This window comes from Hetaerina americana, unplaced genomic scaffold (assembly GCF_022747635.1).
Source record: "Hetaerina americana unplaced genomic scaffold, ioHetAmer1.1.p SCAF_8, whole genome shotgun sequence".
Lineage (NCBI taxonomy): Eukaryota > Metazoa > Arthropoda > Insecta > Odonata > Calopterygidae > Hetaerina > Hetaerina americana.
In genome coordinates, this window is record NW_027287427.1 from 53,234,340 (window position 1) to 53,252,622 (window position 18,283).

The window sequence follows — 18,283 nt, forward strand, 5'->3', positions numbered from 1 at the left end:
TTTCTTGCTTTATTGTGTCAACATCTTCTTAGTTTTGTCCCCTCGTAACATTTTTGCTTTTCGGGAAGAAGAAAAAGTCGTAGGGGGTGAGATCTAGCCAATAAGGAGGATGATCAAGGATGGTGATTGAATTTTTTGCCAGAAACTGGTGAACAATCAATGCTGAATGTGCAGGTGCATTGCCATGTTGAAGGATCCATAATGTTTGGTTAAAATAGTGTGCACTGTTGATTTTCCTAAATTCAGTTCATCAGCTATCATCGTACAGTTTCTCAATGATCGGTAAGGACAAGGGACTAAACACGATCAATGTCATCATCAGCATATGTGGTTGAAGGTTGTCCCAGCCGTGCCTCATCCATGGCATCTTGTCGGCCATCTTTAAAATGCTAAATCTGCTTGAAAATTGATTTTTCTTTTAGAGCATTATCGCCGTAAACAGCAGTCAACATTTCAGTAATTTCTTCATAAATTTTAATGCACTTTACCAGAAAACTTGATGTTGATTTGTTGCTCCATTATTTTGTCAATTTCCGTTTTTGACAAACAGTAAATGCAAGGAAAACAGAAACTAACATCACTGGCACCATATGCATAGCTCAAAGATCCACCAAGCACAGGCGGCTCAAATTCTCGGGCAAATAGCGGCGCCAGTGGGTGGGGCTGTAGTCCCCATCATGGCCACCAGATGGCACCAGTTCGCACATTGATTGCTCAGACCATGTAATTCTAATATAAATAAATGAAAGGACTAACTTTGTAGTTCCACACGAAAACGATTTATTCACACGACCCGGGTTTCGAAGTAAAACTTCATCATCAGGTGAGGTCTCTACATTTGCAGCCCTTCTTATATATACAGCCAGGGCGGGGGTGGGGTGGAGATAATCAGGAAGGTTTGGGAGGGGTAAAGTCAGGATGGGTTTGCGTGCCGGAGGGGAGGGCAGTTTGGCGTCCCCTCCGCAATGTTGATGGAATGTGGAGCGGGAGGGAGAAGTCTACATTGTAGAGCTCTTGTGAGTCAGGGGATTAGAGAGGGTAAGATGAAGGGGAGGGGGCGGTGTCATCGGCCACCATGAGGATTGGGACTTTAAGGAGGGGAGAGTGGGAGGCATACAGAAATTCGTTAACAATATTTGCATTCAAACAAACACTATTTAAAATTTCTAACTGTTCTAAGGCGTCTAATCTATAGCCTTTGCTTTCAACATGTAAAATTTCGAAATCAAAATCACTTTTATGGTTATTATCAATCAAATGCTTTGCGAATTGAGAGTTCATCTTTTTATTTCTTGCACATGCTTGATGCTCCTTCACTCGTTCTTGGAATTTCCTCCCTGTCTGTCCGATGTATATTGCTCCGCAATCGCACTTTAGCTTATATACTCCTCTCTTTTCCTTATATGGGATTCTGTCCTTTGTGTGGGAGAGCAGGCCGCTGAGGCTTGATTTGTTATAATGGGCTATCTTAATTCTACATTTTGGAAGTTTCTTACATACTTTTTGTGAAAAATCGTCTAAATAAAGGATTCTGCGCCACTTGCTATTGGTGTGAACTCCTGCTGTAACTGGTAATAGCTGTCTTTGTATATCACTCTATTGTATATCATTGCTATATAGAACCAATACATTCAAAGCTATTTTTTTGTCCATGTACACTATCATCAGTGCAGATAAGCGGTAATTTAACATTAATGCCCATGAGTTAATTTCTTTTCTCTCAATATTTGTTTTTTCCAAATACATGATTGGAAAGGATAAGTTGAGTTTCCAAGTGAAGTGATTTTTATTAATCAACCCAATATCCAAGTGCATGAGTATATATTTAAAAAATTGCAACATACTTTCATTGCAGGAGAAGGATTCATGGTTTCTGTCTCGCTCCGCTAAGTCTGCCAAAAATGAAACAATAACCCAATTTCTTCAACGCTGTATATTTCCAAGGTGTATTTTTACGTCAACCGATGCAGTTTATTGTGCTAAATTTGTGCACACAATTCACAGCTTGAAAACTGCCAATTTCTCCACCCTCTTGTGCTATGATAGGGTAAGTACTGTAGATTTTTTATTTTAATCTAGTTTTTCTTGAACACTCATTTTAGTTTTTCATCTAAAGATGTGTTATGTTGTTATCATTGCCTCAACATATTTGTGTTAAGTGAAATGTTCCAAGGTGTATTCTTAAAGTGTGTTTTATGTCGTCTTTTTTAATACTCCTTACCGTAATTCATGCATGAGCGCATGATAAAATTAGTTTCACATGCCCTTGATATATTGGAAATAACCTGAATACTACTATCATTTAGTAATACTCATTGAAATGTTGAATTTTTTATCCAGCTCTTCTGTGATATCACATATACGGTCACCTCATGCACAGAAAATGAAGCCAACCGCTATGGTAGATTTCTTTGTGCAATGCTGGAAACTGTCATGAAATGGCATGCTGATGATGTTACTTTTAATAAGGTAAATGATATTTTGTATGATAGACTGTGAAGGAAGGTAGAATTGAGTGAGTAACACCTGTAATGTGGCTTCTCAAGCTTTATTTGATGGGTAATCTGATTTTTGATGCATTAAAAGTTTTGTTTATGATATTATGCTTCCTAAATCATTACTTATATGTATGTAGATATTGTTTAATGAAACCATAATTTGATGGCTGTGGAATAGTCATAATTTGCTACAATATTTCAAGTTGTCAGTAAGCAAATTAAATATTCTGATTTTAAATGTATATTTAATGGGAAATATAAACTTCTCCTATAAATTGTCTGTAATATCTACAATCCTCTTTTGGTTTCTATTTCTCTAACTTGTCCACTCTGAATTTGAATTGACATTGATACTGATCAACCTTTGGTTTCTTTAACTGTTAGAAAATAAAGTGTATGTCCAATTTGGGAACAAGATTGCTATTAATTTTAAGCATTAGGAGTTACATATTATGGGGCAGAAAAAGTTTTGCTGTTTGTCAAGTTGAAAATGATCCCAATCTCTTATTTTGTAGCCTATTTACTGATTCTATGTCTTGGATGATTACAGGAATGTGCCAATTATCCTGGATTTGTGACAAAATTTAGGGTGTGTAACCAATTTTCTGAAGCTGATGACCATGTTGGCTTTGAAAATTATCGCCATGTTTGCCACAAGTGGCATTATAAGATCACTAAAGCCTTAGTGGTGTGCTTGGACTCCAAAGATTATGTGCAAATTAGGAACTCCTTAATTATTCTAATCAAGATATTACCTCATTTTCCTGTCCTGCCAAAATTGGTGCAAATAATTGAGAAGAAAATTGACAAGGTATTGTGTTTGTTTGTGTTTACATGAATGTAAAACTTGTGTTGGGTAAAGTGTGTCTAATGGACACTTTTAATAATGGCCTGCAGGTGCGAGATGAAGAGAAGAGCCAAAGACAGGATTTGTTTATTTTAGCCACAAGTTATAGTGGGCATCTCAAAGCCAAAAGCTCAAGCATGATAAAAGAGAGTGACTTCCATCAAGTTCCTGACAAGGTTCGTGCTCAATTTTTCATTGATTATTTTAAATTAGTGGTACCATTTCAGTACTAGATCAAGCACTACATTTCTTCTTTATTAGATTTATAATGTGAATCCAATCATGGCAAATATTTCCTAACTTTATGTGTCAATGTTCAAGGTGGCCTCTTTACAAGAATGTTAAGTGCCTTACTTAATTTTTAATAAGTGTCTCTCCAGTGTAAAAATTTAGCTTAATATTGCTAATGTTTAGTTCATGACACCTTTGAAAATATAGCTGCTCCTGCTGTTGAATAGTAATTTGTTGTCAATTTTCTGGATGAGCCTATATCTGAATAATCCATTGTCCATTTTGTTAATCTATTGATAAGGTTATTATATTTTAAAGGTGTGCTATTTTCCCTGCACATTGATTCAATAATCAAATATTAACTGATTCATTGTTAGATAGCGCATCGAAAATTTTTTTTTTGTTCGGGCCAAAAGTAGTGAAAGTAAGATTCATCTTCATGGGTTATCAATCTGAGGATTAGCATGTTGCAGCTCTCTCCAGACTACCTGTTTTATGTCAATGTGTTCATTTCCTCAGAGCTTCTTTAACCAATATTTTCCATTAATGCTTTTCATAGTTCCTTTGAGGCCTTTCTGTTGTAATAAGATCCCGCTACATTTCCTTGAATTATGGTCTTCACTAAACTATCATGCTCCTGTATATGCCCAATAAATTTTCTTCTGTCCAGTAAATATCCTCCATAGGCCTCTCTCTGCACCCTAATTTCGTAGTACTTCATTTTTACTCTGTGTACCCAATTTATTTTCAGCATTGTTCTGCTGTGCCATGTTCCCATTATCTCCAATCTTCCTTTACCTGCCGCTTTTATTGTCTTAAGTATAACGTCAATGGAAAAGTAGACCACATGTATAACTTTTTAAAAAATTCTTTAATTGCTCAAATTAGTTTGAATATGTTTTGAGGCAAAAACTTGTGTGTTTAGTCATAATCTTCAACTACATGGACTGTGGTTCATTGTACATAACTAAGATTACTTGATGACTCTATAAGTACAGTAGATTATCAGAAAGTCTTGTTCATATAAAACCCTAACGAATTCACATTTGAAGAAGATGCCATGGCTGCTTCATGCCAATGGCTCTCAGCTGCAAAATGAGAAATCTGGGTTCAAGTTCCAATCTCTTCAAATGAATTTTGCCTGGACTGGGATTTCTAGCATTTGTGCACATACCAAGTGGTGCAATGCTGAAGTTACTTGTTCAGTATTGCCCTCTTTCTTTCTTATTTTGTTTGAATTTAACGTAGGCTTGTATTTTTTTCCAGACAAGTAAAGTACAAGAGGCTGCTCAGAAGGCAGAAGTGAGTGGGCAGCATGCTGCGGCCCCCAAACCAGCAAATGGGGAAGTCATTAAAACAGGTAAATTATGGCAAGCTCACGTTTATTACTTCTACTGTTGATGCAAGATTATTAGTCTTCTTCAAATTATTGAGGTGATCTATCTGGGATGTATATCCCAGAATAGACCAAGCTGTGATTTTTCATCTCAAAATATCATTCTGGGAAGCACAGGGAAATGGGAGAAACTGGACTCCCTGCCTATAATGTGAGTTACGAACTCAATATCAGATGATTCTTCCTGTAATAAAACTGGCCATTGTGTTGAAAAATTTACTTGGATTGGATGTACAATTTGCATTCTAACTATGATAGATAAAAATCATGAAATGTTAGCAGTCAATAAAGTTATGACGACAATGATGTAGCAGAGTTTTGATCTCTCCAACAAGCATAAATTCATTGGGTATAGTAAGTAGCATTAAGTGCCTTCCAAGAAAAGTTCAGCAGGTTTTATTTCTGCTATATTTCCTGCCTTAAATAGGTATATTTTTTTTGCCATGGTTGTCACTTGAGAATATGGTCACTGCATACCCTCATTCTTTTCTTCCTGTTGTGACAATACTATGCAACTTTATGGAATGAAATTCAGTTTGTTGGTTGAGTTACGCATGATTTCCTTCCACCTGGGAATTTCCATTGTGTTATGGTCATTCTAAGGATGAGAGCTATTAATTTGCCTTGAAATGGGCAGTTACTGTGGTTTTGGGCATTGCCTCTTCACCATTTTAAAGGGAAAGAAAGTCAGTTCTTCTTCACAACGAACTTCTATTGTGAGAGAGGCTACAATTTCCTCCCAGATTTGGAGCATTTAGGGAAATGGAGAAATAATTATTATCACATTCTTGGTGTCAGAACTCCAATACTCTGTATCCAACCATATGGTGAAGTAATCACTTGCTTGTAGTGTTTAATATATATTCTATGTATTATGTAAGTATTTAACTGTTTTGCTTAGTGTTAAATTGGCATCTGGGAATTTCTCAAACAAATCCGGGAAAAACTTCAGTATTTCTATTTCCTTTATGGGTAGACACCTTGATGTTGGCAATTTTTTATCATCTTTTACTGCAGTAATAACCTAACTAGATCCAGCGATGTATAACATGTGACAATAAAACATGATTGTAGTGTCATGGCTGATTATTTTAAGTTTCAGTTTTGAAGTTTTAATGAATCTTCCTCTGCCTCCTTGGGAAATTTATAATAATTATGTATGTTTTCTAATAACATTAGTAATAATTATCATTATTGGCATTCTACAGGTTAAGGTTGGTTTTGAATTGACTCAACCCATACATTGGTATAACAATATATTCCCTTGCCTATCCTAACAAAACCTATCCCCCTACTTCACCTGCCTCTATCACAGTATTAAATATTCCATTTCCAATCAAGAAGCCCTCCACCCATCATTTCTGCCTCCTTTGGATTTCTCCCAACGATGAACTCTAACATGTCATGCCTAGTGCGTTGTTTTCCTTCAATTTCACCTTTTAAATCCATCTCCGCACCTGTTTTTCTAAAGCTTCTATTCTCAGCTTATCAATAGCTCAATTATCCCTGCTGTCCTTCGATCTCACCTTGCACAGCTCTAAAATGATATATTTCCTCTCTCCAATAATATCTTTTTAATGTTACTTGAGAATCTATGTGAACATTTAAGGACTTCCATTAAAGTATAACTTGTATGCATTTGTTGGCTTATGTATTTTCTAGATAAAGAGAGATCATCTGAAAGGCATGCTGCTGAGAAAACAAAGGAGGTCTCCAAAGAGAGTAAAGAAAAGAAGAATACAAGCCGTCAAGTTGATTCCAGTGGTGCTAAGTCTGTTCCATCTAAATCAACTTCAACCACTAATACCTCAGAGAATAAACGAGAATCAGGGTGAGTTTAATTATGTAGGGATATTGTTGACTTGAACTCCAGTGTAAATTGATAATATGCAGTCTATTATCTGAATCATCACCATGAAATGAGTTGAATATATCATTATTCAGTTGACTTGAAAATTACAAATTTAGCAACTATTAAAATGAAACATTCCTTGAGTAAAGTCTGATGAAGGTATTTATTAATTTATCCACTGGCTCGGGCATTGAGTTGTTGCAATGGGAAGTTAAAGATATTAGTTGATGCAATCAGCAAAAAACGTGTAGTTCAGCACATGCTTTAATTCTCTGCACTTACCATCAAAGCTTCCAATTATGGGACTTGCCCTCCCATGAACTACAACTGTGACATGGTGGAAGGGCTTGTGCGTTCCGATGACCCCCTAGAGCTGATCTGGTAGAGGCAATGATTATGTGACCTTGCTAGATAGTTCAAAGATAAAGAGGCTGACAAAAGGTAGTCCACACAGCATCTGTTCGTCGGTGAGGTGCCTGCAAAGGCATCTGAGTGATGGTGTCACTTTAAAAACACTATCGAGGAAGGCAAAGGGAAACACCTCGGTTATTATTCCCAAGACTTTTTTGATGGACAGAATAGAGAACGAGTCCTAGCAACTACGGGACTTGGCCAAGTTGGCTGTGTGCTGTGCCTGGCAGCGGGAGAGGCAAGCCTTCTGTGGTGGCCATCTCCTGAAATCCTTGCAAAGCAAAACCAGCAGTAGCAGGACAGAAGATGCAGTAGAAGAAGACCGAATTACGAGGGTCATCCGGAAAGTAGTACCCGTTCGTGAAATAAAGACACAAAAGTAAATATTAACAAACATAAAAAATTTTATTTGAAAGAGGATACTTTAAACTACTTCTCAACATAATCTCCAAGCAAATTAAGGCATTTGTCATAACGTGTGACAAGTTTCTGTATTCCTGCTGCATAGTCCTTCGCCGCCAGCTCATTGAGATACGCGAGGGACCCATCTTGCACAAATTTTTGCATAATGCAGATGGTGTTTAACAATTTCATGAACAATTGTTCGAGAAACATTGGGAAAATGCTCACAGATGTCATCAATTGTGACGCGCCGATCGTTCCTCACGAATTCGTCAACTGAGCTCACCAGTTGGTCTGTAATGACAGACGGTCTCCCCGAACGCTCATCGTCGTGTGTGTTCCCCCTCCCCATGTTGAAGTTGCGACACCACTGCCGAACAGACGACTCGTCCATTACATTGTCTCCATACACCTCCTTTAATTGGCGATGAATATCACATGGGCGAACGTTTCTTGCATTGAGGAATTTAATCACTGCCCTCACTTCACAACTGGCGGCGTTCTCAATTTTTTTAAACATTGTAAACAATCACAGAAACAACACAGGCAATGCTAGCGTCACGCAACTTGGCTCAGAGAAGGCAGACAAGCCACTGAAGCTATCTGACCTCGTCCAGCGGCTACTCGCGTCGTCAGCACTTCATGCGGCACGAACGGGTACTACTTTCCGGATGACCCTCGTAGTTAAGAGTAGGTACTTGAAATGTTAGAACAGGAAAATTAGAGAATATAGAGCCCTGATGATGGATAGAGGAAATGTAGATATTTTAGGTCTATACGAGGTGAAATGGAAAGATAGCTGGAATTACTTGAGTAATGTACAGCGGGTGGAATGAATGCCAACAAGGGGTTGCCATAATAGTGAATAAAGAGGTAAAGAGAAGGGTAGTCAACATAGAGCAAGCAACAGATAGAATATTACTAGTAGAGATAAAAGCAAAACAAACTTGGTCATTATTCAGGTATACATGCCACCAAGCAATCATAAGTAGGAAGAAGTGAATAGAGCATACAAACAGTTCGAGGACAATCCTGGGTGTTCCTGCAGGGAAATATTTGATAGTGATGGATTGGAATGTGACGGTAGGCAAAAGAAGAGGTGGTGATGAGGTCGGGGACCACAGTTTAGGTATGGGGAGAAAAATTTGAATTCTACAGGAGGTAAGGGTTAGTCATCATCAACTCTTGGTTTAGACACCACAGAAGGCTTAGGTATACATGGAAAATGCAAGGTGTCTTGGAAAGGTATCAGCTAGATTATATTCTGGTTAGACACAGGTTTAGGAGGAGTCTGATAAATTTGCAATTCCACAAGATAACCTTGCAAACGGGTAGATAACATAATGAAAAAATAAAAAAAGACTTGGAATAATTTTAGAAAAAAATTACGTATCTGTCGGTAAAAGGAGCAAAATATGTCTATTATGACTGATCTAAGTGCCACTATTTTTAAGTGGATAATTAAGTCTTATATCAATAAAAATGGAATATTTATGAATTACTCTAAAGTTACTAGAAAACCAAAGTTTGTAATTTCATTGAATTTCTATTAATTTAAAAAATTCATTTGTCTCATATTGTTTTCTTTGGTTTTTATTGATGTAAATTTGAATTATACCAATGTTCTGGTCAAGGATTTCATTTCTGATATTGGATTGAAAAATTCACTTTGATTTTCACTTGAAATTATCTCTGATTGGTCCCATAAATATAGGTCAATCAACAAGAAATTAACATAATAAAAGGAAGACCTTACATAGACATTTAGCCCTTGTAGAAATTTTAAAACATGGGCCCAAGTTGCCAATTTTTTTCTTGCCTTTAATATCAGTGGTTATGTTCAAGTAATATTAATGTATGTAATGGCATTGAAAAATTCTATGAATAGTAGTTCTTGCAATAATTCTGTATAAAAATATGACTGTTTAACAGTATTTCTAATCCTCTAATTTCAGGCAAAGTAAAGAAAGGAATGACAAAGATAAAGGGAAGGAAAGCTATGAAAGCAAAGAAAAATTGTCCAAGAAGGAGGAACGTCGAGAAGAAGCAGACAAGGAAAGGCGAGCCAAAGAAAAGAAGGAGGAGAAAGCTATGAGAGAGGAGAGGATATATAGGGTGAGTTAATTTATTTGATAAACTCGTAGCAACTACATTTTAATTCATTTTTAAAACTTTGCTTGATATATCAAGTTATATGATAGTGATAAATGCTACTTAGAAAAATGGACAAATACAGTTCACAAATGTTCTCTAAATGGAAGCAAACTTGATTATTTACTAATGAATTAAAGGAATCATTCTGGCATGAGACATTTCTGAATGAATGGATGGATTGCGTATGCTTAACTATTTTGTGCTGATAGATATTCTTTCACAAGCATCTATTTTATTTGTGTGTTCATAAATGTATGCAAATTAGAAATTAAAAAAAAGATTCAGCGTCTGCATGGACATTTGGATATAAAACAATAGTAGTCTAATAATTTAATACAATATGAAAATCAGTGTTCCTAGTTTATGCTTAAAGAGTTCTCTTTTTAATTCCGGTCAGGTGTGAAATTTGAATGTCGTCTTCCAATATTTGACTTCTACTCCTTGCAGAATTTTCCCTGTCATGTTACATTTTTGATGTGCTTTTTTTTAATCCCTTACCTTTTTGAACATTGTAAATCTATGTCAGAATTAAATAGAGTAACCAAAGTTGACCAAAAGCTCAATATAATACTTCTGTTGATTATTTTACACATTCCTCCATGGAGAAATAGAAAGGAACATTTAGCATCATATTTAGGCACTGGCCGATTACTTTTCTGGTGATTATTTCAAAAATTGATTCAAGTACAACTTAGTGATCATGTTATCAGTAAATAAGTTTAATAAAGCTACATATGGAATATAAACAAACAAAATTTGTTATATAAGAAGTCATGAAAAAATTAATCATGCAAATTTTTAATACCTAAGAGGTGATTAGATTTAAAGTAAATATGAGAATCAGGAATGAATTGAAAAATCACATAAATAGAAGGATTGAATTCTGTGCACTAAAATTTAATGTTTAATAGTTATTGAATTCAGCTTTATGTAAAGAATTCATCAGATTTGTAGTAGTGTGTCTTGTTCATGGTATAGACTCAATAACAATCAATCTGTGAGTTAATCTGAACTTACACTGCTATGTATGAATGGAATGATGATATCACACAACCCTACTTGATGGAATCCTTTAGGAGGACCAGCGTTTCATGGACCGAGGCTCTAAAGAGGATCGCTATGCTGTTGGGAATTCTGGGACCATGAGTGGTGGGGATAGATACTATGATCGAGGTGGAGGAGGGACATATAGCAGTGGAGGAGGTTATCATCATCGTGGGGAACCAGATGACCCCCATGACCGAGAGGACATAAGCAGTCTGTCCAATAGCAGTACAGGATCAGCCACTGGAGGCTCTCATCGCCGAAGCAGCCAGGAGCCACCAGAGGTGGAAAGAGGTAAACCATTATGTTAAATGTGCTGTTTTGATTGGGGTTGATTTTATGATTAACCAAAACCAAGCCAATTAAGTTGATTTGATATGTACTTTATCCATGGAGATTCAAAGTTATTAGTGGATTATTTTAAGTTTTACCATGCATCTATTTTGAAACAAAGAGGGAAAATCCTTTTCCCCATGCAAGTGTGTGCTTTCTAACCTGATGAATTAAAAACTTAGACAATTCATCTGTAATCCTGCATGATGATTATATGGGGAAAGTGAATCTCATGTTCTGGATTGGCTCATGCAGAACACAAACTAACCAAATGGCTATTTATGGCCGAATGAGTTTCTCACCAGGTATAGCATCAGGATTTTAGCACACTCATTCAAGTGTATAGGGTTGTGGCACCTTGTCATGGTTTGAGGCAACCTACCCATTTATACAGGTATTCAGACAGTTTCCATGGAGAGGCATATGAGGTAGTCATTCCAAGCACTAAGGACCGTCCCATGTGGGTACACTGATTTGCTTGGAATTGTTGTATGAGATTAATTTACAGTTAATTTTTTATCATTGCGAACATTTTTAGTAAAATATATTATTTACCATAATCTACAAAAGAGTAAAATATTCTGGACTAATGTTATTTTATTTTAATTTAAGAAAACTTATTTCATATCAGGAAGATCCAATTTAGAATAATACTACTAATATTTAAAGACAGCCCTGACCTCATATGTGGTTGCAATGGGTTGTTTTTGTCTTTTAACCACTCATCTGGGTGTGCCGTATGTATACGTCATGATGAGATCATCCCTTGGTGGGTATGCCGTGTATATACGTCACACCAATTTTATGTTCATTTTTAATTGTAATGCCGAGATATTCCGTCACGCAACTGCAGCCACTCGTAGATTTATCGAACGAGTTAACTTTCTGCCCGGTAGATGGAATTTCATACATTTTTTTGTGTACCCATGCATCTTTTAGCAAAGCTAGGTCGATGTCTTGCGGGTTGCATTCTCATTGCTGCTTTTTGTGCTATGTGAAAGTGAGTTAGGCTATGTATGGAATTTTTTTATCTATATGGGAAAGGACACAATATATTCTGACAAACATAAAGAAGATAATGTCACCGCCAGGATCGTCCTTGATTTTGCAGATAATCGGCTTGGTAAGGGACATACTATATATTTAGACAATTTGTACACTAGCCCTAGATTAGTGGACAAGTTTTCCGAGAATAGAACAGATGTGGTTGGGGCGATAGGGAAACAGATGGTAAAAAATAATAAAATGTTTGAATTTAATCACCCTACAACAAAAATAGAAATTAGGGCTCTGTGTAAAATTAAATACCCACCACGGGTGGTTGGACCTGGAAATAATAAATACCCAGATGAGTGGTTAATAATTACGAGTACAAAAATGTATGGATACTCTAAGTAGGTTGATGCATAGATTGGTAGATGCTTTGGCAGCTATGGTCATCTCGACCACTTCCAACCTATTAACATGATGCATATGGCAGCGTTTAAATCCATCATCTGGAAATTATTTGAATGAAATCATTTTAGTTTATAATGAACTCTTTCCCTAAGTTTCCATTTTATCTATATTACATATAACTTTTCAAATGAATATTTTGTTATTATAACTAAAAATCACAAAAGGAAAGAAGTGCCATTTTTCTTAAGTTAAGACTCACATTTATTTGAAAAGAAACTTATTTGCTAAGTTATCTTAGTGGTGGATATGGTTACAATAAATGAGATTATACAATTGAGCATACTTCACAATTGTTTTGTTCTAAGGTACTTATGATTTACTATGGACCTAAATTTTTGGTAAAAATCTGGAATATATTTAAAGTAAATGAGTTAATATTATATTTAAATGTGATATTTTATAGTTTGCATACTGACTCTTGGTGAAAGTTATGTGTATACGTTTTTTTTCAAATTAAATGGGGTCTTCTAGTACCTCAGGGCTTGTGATTCATCAAATCTAGCCTTGAGAAATCATCGGCTATCAAAGATGAATCAGATTACTGTAGGGAAATGCTCACTGGGGTTTGTGTCCATCAAAGTCCAATATCAAGGAAGGTTTACTGTATATTATTATCTACATATGTATTTAAGTGTATGATTTATTATAAGTATCTTTCAATTTTCCTGCAGATGCCAAGAGAAGAAAAATGGAGGCAGTTTCTTCGTCGAAGGTTAGTATTGAAGTCTCCTAGTGGCTCCATTCCAATCTATTTATGGTGGTTGTGATGACAGTTTGTCATGGAATGAGATACCGGGAGGCAAGAGGAGGGAGAGGGAGGGAGGATGCGGCCATCCGAATAAGATGAGGAGGGGGAGGGATATCTCTCCCTCATTTCCGTGAAGCCTCAGAAGCGGTCGTCGTCGTCTCCTTCATGCTGCCCACCAAACCTCATTTCTCCTTGCGGAAACCACTTCCTCCACTGCTGATATGCACACGTGTTGTTAAGGCTTTGAGTTTGCATAGTCACGGCATGAACTCACCTCCACACACACCAGAATGTCAGTAAATTGTACCACTCAGAAACACACACACAGACACACAAAAGAATAAAAGATCCCCCCTCAGAATCTTGATAGGTATAGTGAGTTGGTATGGCGAGTGGAAGAGCTGTTTGAATTCCTGAACTCTGTTTCTCGTTGAATTCTCTGCATTCTTTGCTCCTTTTAAGTGATTTCAGTAAGTGATGAAGAGCCCAATGGATGGAGTGCAAGTTGTGGATGAGGCCAAGCATTGCCATTGTTTTCATCCCAAGAAAACCTAATTGCCTATGGTGCCAGAATGTTCAGTTAGAAGAGTGGCTTTTTACTTTTGAAGATGATGTCTCCTTATATCCAGAATTGGTGGAAATATTCCATTCCAAGAAGCCAAGAGGAAATGTGATATGAGAATAGTTAATTTTGCGAGAAAGAAAGCAGTCTTTTTATTTGTTGATGCGAGTTAATTGTTTCTACTATGGGATTGAAAGAAGTCCATCAAGACAGTTTTCCTTAAGTTTTTATTCATTTGAGTGTTAATTTTCTGAGCATTGAAGTATTCTGCCGTAATATGTTTGCCTGTTTCTTTTATTCAATTGCTGTTGACTTAAATTTTGTCTTACACGATTTTAAAATCTGACCATACATCACTGTGGAAGAATAAAAATATTTGGGGAACATTTATTGAAGAAAAAGGAGGCTTAGGAGTATGATAATGCTATATGGAATGCAAATATACCTCCATTGAGAAATTTTATACTTGATGTTAGGCCTTTGTTATTTATTTTCATGCTGATAAGTTCCTGGGAGGTACAGGGTCCAGAGCATCTGTATTGTCCTGTAAGCTAACCTGACAAGTTGCTGTATGTTCCCGAGGTCCAGGCTGCTCCAAGGACATACCGGCTTGAATCTCTTCAGTTTACATTGTTTCCATCATCGCCCGTGGTTGCAGTAAATACCATGCTGGTTTGATCATGTTTACCTGCCATTGCTGTTCCCATCAATTGCAATTCATTAGCTGCTTGGATTGGATCCTAGTGCGAGGTGGTATCGAGATATTGTTCCTGATTGAATCACCCCTTTCCATTCTATTACTTCATACAGAGGCCATTGGTGTTGAAGAGGCTTATTGTGTTTCTGTCAAGGTAAAAAGCCCTTGATTTATGCTGGAATCTTAAGACGTCTCTATGAAGAAAATCAGAGAAATCAGTTGCCATCGTAATATGGTTGGAAGGCCACGGTTGATGTCCTTTAGAAATTCAGGCGGGGTCCTTTGACGAAGAGAGCTTTTATCTGCTGTAGGTTTTTCATTTTACTTTGAACATTTGATTATTCTTTTCTGAAATCAATCCCATTATGCGGAGTAAAACTTGAGAATTAGGGTAATTGAGGCAGGATGACCAAGTGATTCTTTTTGAAAGTCTGATGATGGTGATAGTTCTCATCCGATCTGCATGGACTTTAAAAATATTTAGAAGGGAACTTTTTATTTCGATTGACTGTCTTTGTGCTGTGCGATGACTCATCTCACCACTCATCCCTCTTGACCGCTGGTCACTCCATGAGGTGAATGTTGCTGTTGGAACAAGAGCTGTGTTGGCAAGAAGATGTGATGGCCAGGAACATCCCTATCACTCACATGTATACACAGACACACCCACACTTAAGGCCTCCCTAACATCTTCCACGAGCCTCACCCTTCCCTCGTCCCCCCAAGCGAGCTGTTTGATCCAAGGGAAAATGGACTCAAGAGAGAGAAATAAGAGCAAGTGTTCGTGTAATAGATGTGTGTATGCGGGGTCGGTGTCAGTAGAGGAATATCAGCCCCAATGCCCCCATGGAATTGGAGCCAACCTCCCCCTCCTACTTGGATACGGAAGGCATTCTGATGCATGCCATGGTTTGCTTTGCTGTGTGTGGCATGTGACCCGGTGAGTATTATCTGGTCATGTTATAATTTCTATTTTTTGTTGGCATCATATTATTATTCCTCCCATGTTTATTTGAAATTGGTCTAAAGTCAATGGCATCAGAGCTACCTTGGTAATTATGGTTTGTATGGGTCTGTTACAAGAAAAGGGTTGCATGTTACTGATTCCTCAGTCCTGTACCGTGGTGATTTTCATAGGTGAATCTACTAGGGCAATGACTTTTTATTGAGGCCATAGAAACATTATCTAGAGACTACAAATCATAATGAAATAATGTGTCTTGAATATTGGTAGGCCAAGCAAGTTGAATTCAGAATTGGAAACAGCTTAAATGCCTTAATTTAGTGCTAAAATTTTTACTGAATTATTCACACAGTATGGTGTGGAATTGGTAACATGGCAGTAAATTTAAAAGGGGCAAATGTTTTATTCCTGGAAGATGTCAGATTTTTCATTTGCCAATGTTGAGCAAGTAGACTCGTGAAAGAATCAGTTGCAAACATTGCTTTAGAGATGAGGCCTTTTATGTAATAATCTTTGATCAAAGTTTTACCTTGAGAAAAAGTCACCTCCAATAGTAGTTCATTCAGTAGACTTGATGTATATTTTATTCTTAATCAACAGCACTATATGCAAATGTCACAGTCAAAAAATATTGGTAACAGTTAAAATTTTAAAGTTTTTGTATGATTAAAAATTGATTAGCTCAGAGCACCTGAACTACTGCATTCTATTTTTTGTAGGGTGTTAATTTTGGAGAGGGCATTGATGAGCAGTATTTTGAAACCAGTGCATTAACTTTAAAATGGTGAAGGTTTCTTGGCCTTGTCAAATTTTTTTTTCCTAAGATCCAAAAGTACCAATTGCATTTAAAGTTATTATTTCTATTGCTTGCCTCATGCAATTTTTTTCAATTGCATATATCCGAGTGGTTTTGTGACGTTAGCGATGAGGATGCACTGGAAAGGCATGGAATCACAAAAAAAATGGGACCTTTAAAAGTTATGGGGTGGGCGGGGGGAATTAATTAACCAAATGCCCCATTTTTCCCATCCTATTGGTCAATATGACTTTTAGAGCACAAAAAGTGATGAGCGTAAGGCAGCTGCCATGGAGGTGCCTTCGTCGTCTTCATCGGCAATGGAAAAGCCAGAGAAAAAAGAGAGGAGTTCAAGTAAAGCTGGGAAGGAGAAGAATCGAGGGGAGAAGCTGGGAGCTCCAGCCATGTCGAGTGACATGGGGGAGGAGAGGGAGCCAAGGAAGGAGCGTAAGGTGGCAAGGAAGAGGGTGTGTTGCTGAATTGATCTTTTATTTGTTTTGAATTTACTGTGTGATGGACTTGGTTTCTTTTCTTCAATGTTTCTTTGGAGAAGATGCTGAGATGATCTTAGAATTTCTGTAAAGAGTTGGGAAAAATCATCAGTTGCAGTTTTTGCTTTGTTGATTGTAGGATCGTGCGGAAGAGGCCATCCTCCTTGCGGAGAAGAGGAGAAAGGAAGAGGAAAAGGGTAATTTCATTTTAATTTTCAATGTATCTTAAGTCATAAGTATAACTTGCTTGCGTAAAACCTCCATGCATATTACGAATTCAAAGCAAGATGTTCATGATGCAGATTTTGTTGTCAGTTACACAATCACATTAGACCACGTATCCTCACACTGACAAGACATAGTTACCATGCTTACAGTCAATAAATGTGCAAATTAAGCCTTGAATTGATTGTTTTGGTCCATTACTTCCAGTGTAAATTGGAAAACCATGAATGTGCCAGTGACATTTTTTTCAGAGCAACCTGTTTAAAAGATTCTCAGGCTTGGTAATTTTATTGCTACGTTAAATTTATTTAATCATCTCTAGTATTTACCTGCTATTATGTGATAGCGATGTTGTGTGTGGGCAATATCACTTTTTCACAGTATAAACCTTAAAAATGCTAATACTCTTTCATGGATACGTATATACCTATCAATTTTGGAATTCAAATTCTCCTAATATTTATACCAAATTTTGAACCACTATTTATGAAAAGATTAATTTTTGATTGAAGGAGAATGATTTTTACAGTGAAAACTATTAAGTGTAGAGAGGTTTGCAGAGTCTTGGGTGGTTTGAATTATCCAAACACCTTTGGTTGCCAGTAGAGATGTGAATTACCGTGCTCAGCATCCAACCTTTTGCTTTGAAATGTGGCCTTTGGTGATTGATATGACATTTGAGATTTTAAAGTGCATTGCTATAGTATACTTCATTCATAATTGTGTATGCTGGTGTGATATGCTGATGCATCACTCCTTAAATACTGAAAAATGATGTGACCATAACTTTCCAAGCAGAAGCTTTTGCTTGGCCTTTGTTTGGTGTTGGTTGATGCCAGTGATTTCCTGCACAATTTTGATGTCTGTTCTCAGGATCAAAATACAAAGTTTCATCTGAATGATTTTTACACTCTGAAATTGTTGCATTGTTATGCATGCTAGCAGATGACACTGGCAAAATTTACTGTCGCGGCATCTCCCGCAGTTTCTCGGAATCTGCAGTGATAATTTCTGAAAGAAACTCCTCATCACTCCCTTCCTTTGAAATTTATTCCATCCTTTTTAAACATTAGATCATATTATAGATGTGCCAAAATGAAAGAACTGACTCCTTAAGCCTCAATTAGTATTATACAGGCCTCAGACAGACTACCAGAGGTCCAAGTTTCGTATA

At 36.9% G+C, this 18,283-nt stretch overlaps 1 protein-coding gene across 2 annotated transcripts in view; it reads left to right on the forward strand.

Moving 5' to 3' along the window:
• The window catches only part of tho2 (THO complex subunit 2-like protein), a 61,798-nt gene that overhangs the window by 29,190 nt on the left and 14,325 nt on the right, over positions 1-18,283 (forward strand). For both annotated transcript variants that reach the window (XM_071596698.1, XM_071596699.1), the window contains exons 19-29: positions 1,856-2,047; positions 2,341-2,469; positions 3,049-3,309; positions 3,396-3,521; positions 4,843-4,936; positions 6,635-6,803; positions 9,593-9,752; positions 10,868-11,129; positions 13,298-13,338; positions 16,651-16,860; positions 17,024-17,081. In XM_071596698.1, the coding sequence (XP_071452799.1) occupies positions 1,856-2,047; positions 2,341-2,469; positions 3,049-3,309; positions 3,396-3,521; positions 4,843-4,936; positions 6,635-6,803; positions 9,593-9,752; positions 10,868-11,129; positions 13,298-13,338; positions 16,651-16,860; positions 17,024-17,081 (1,702 nt within the window). The remainder of the gene's footprint in view (positions 1-1,855; positions 2,048-2,340; positions 2,470-3,048; positions 3,310-3,395; positions 3,522-4,842; positions 4,937-6,634; positions 6,804-9,592; positions 9,753-10,867; positions 11,130-13,297; positions 13,339-16,650; positions 16,861-17,023; positions 17,082-18,283) is intronic.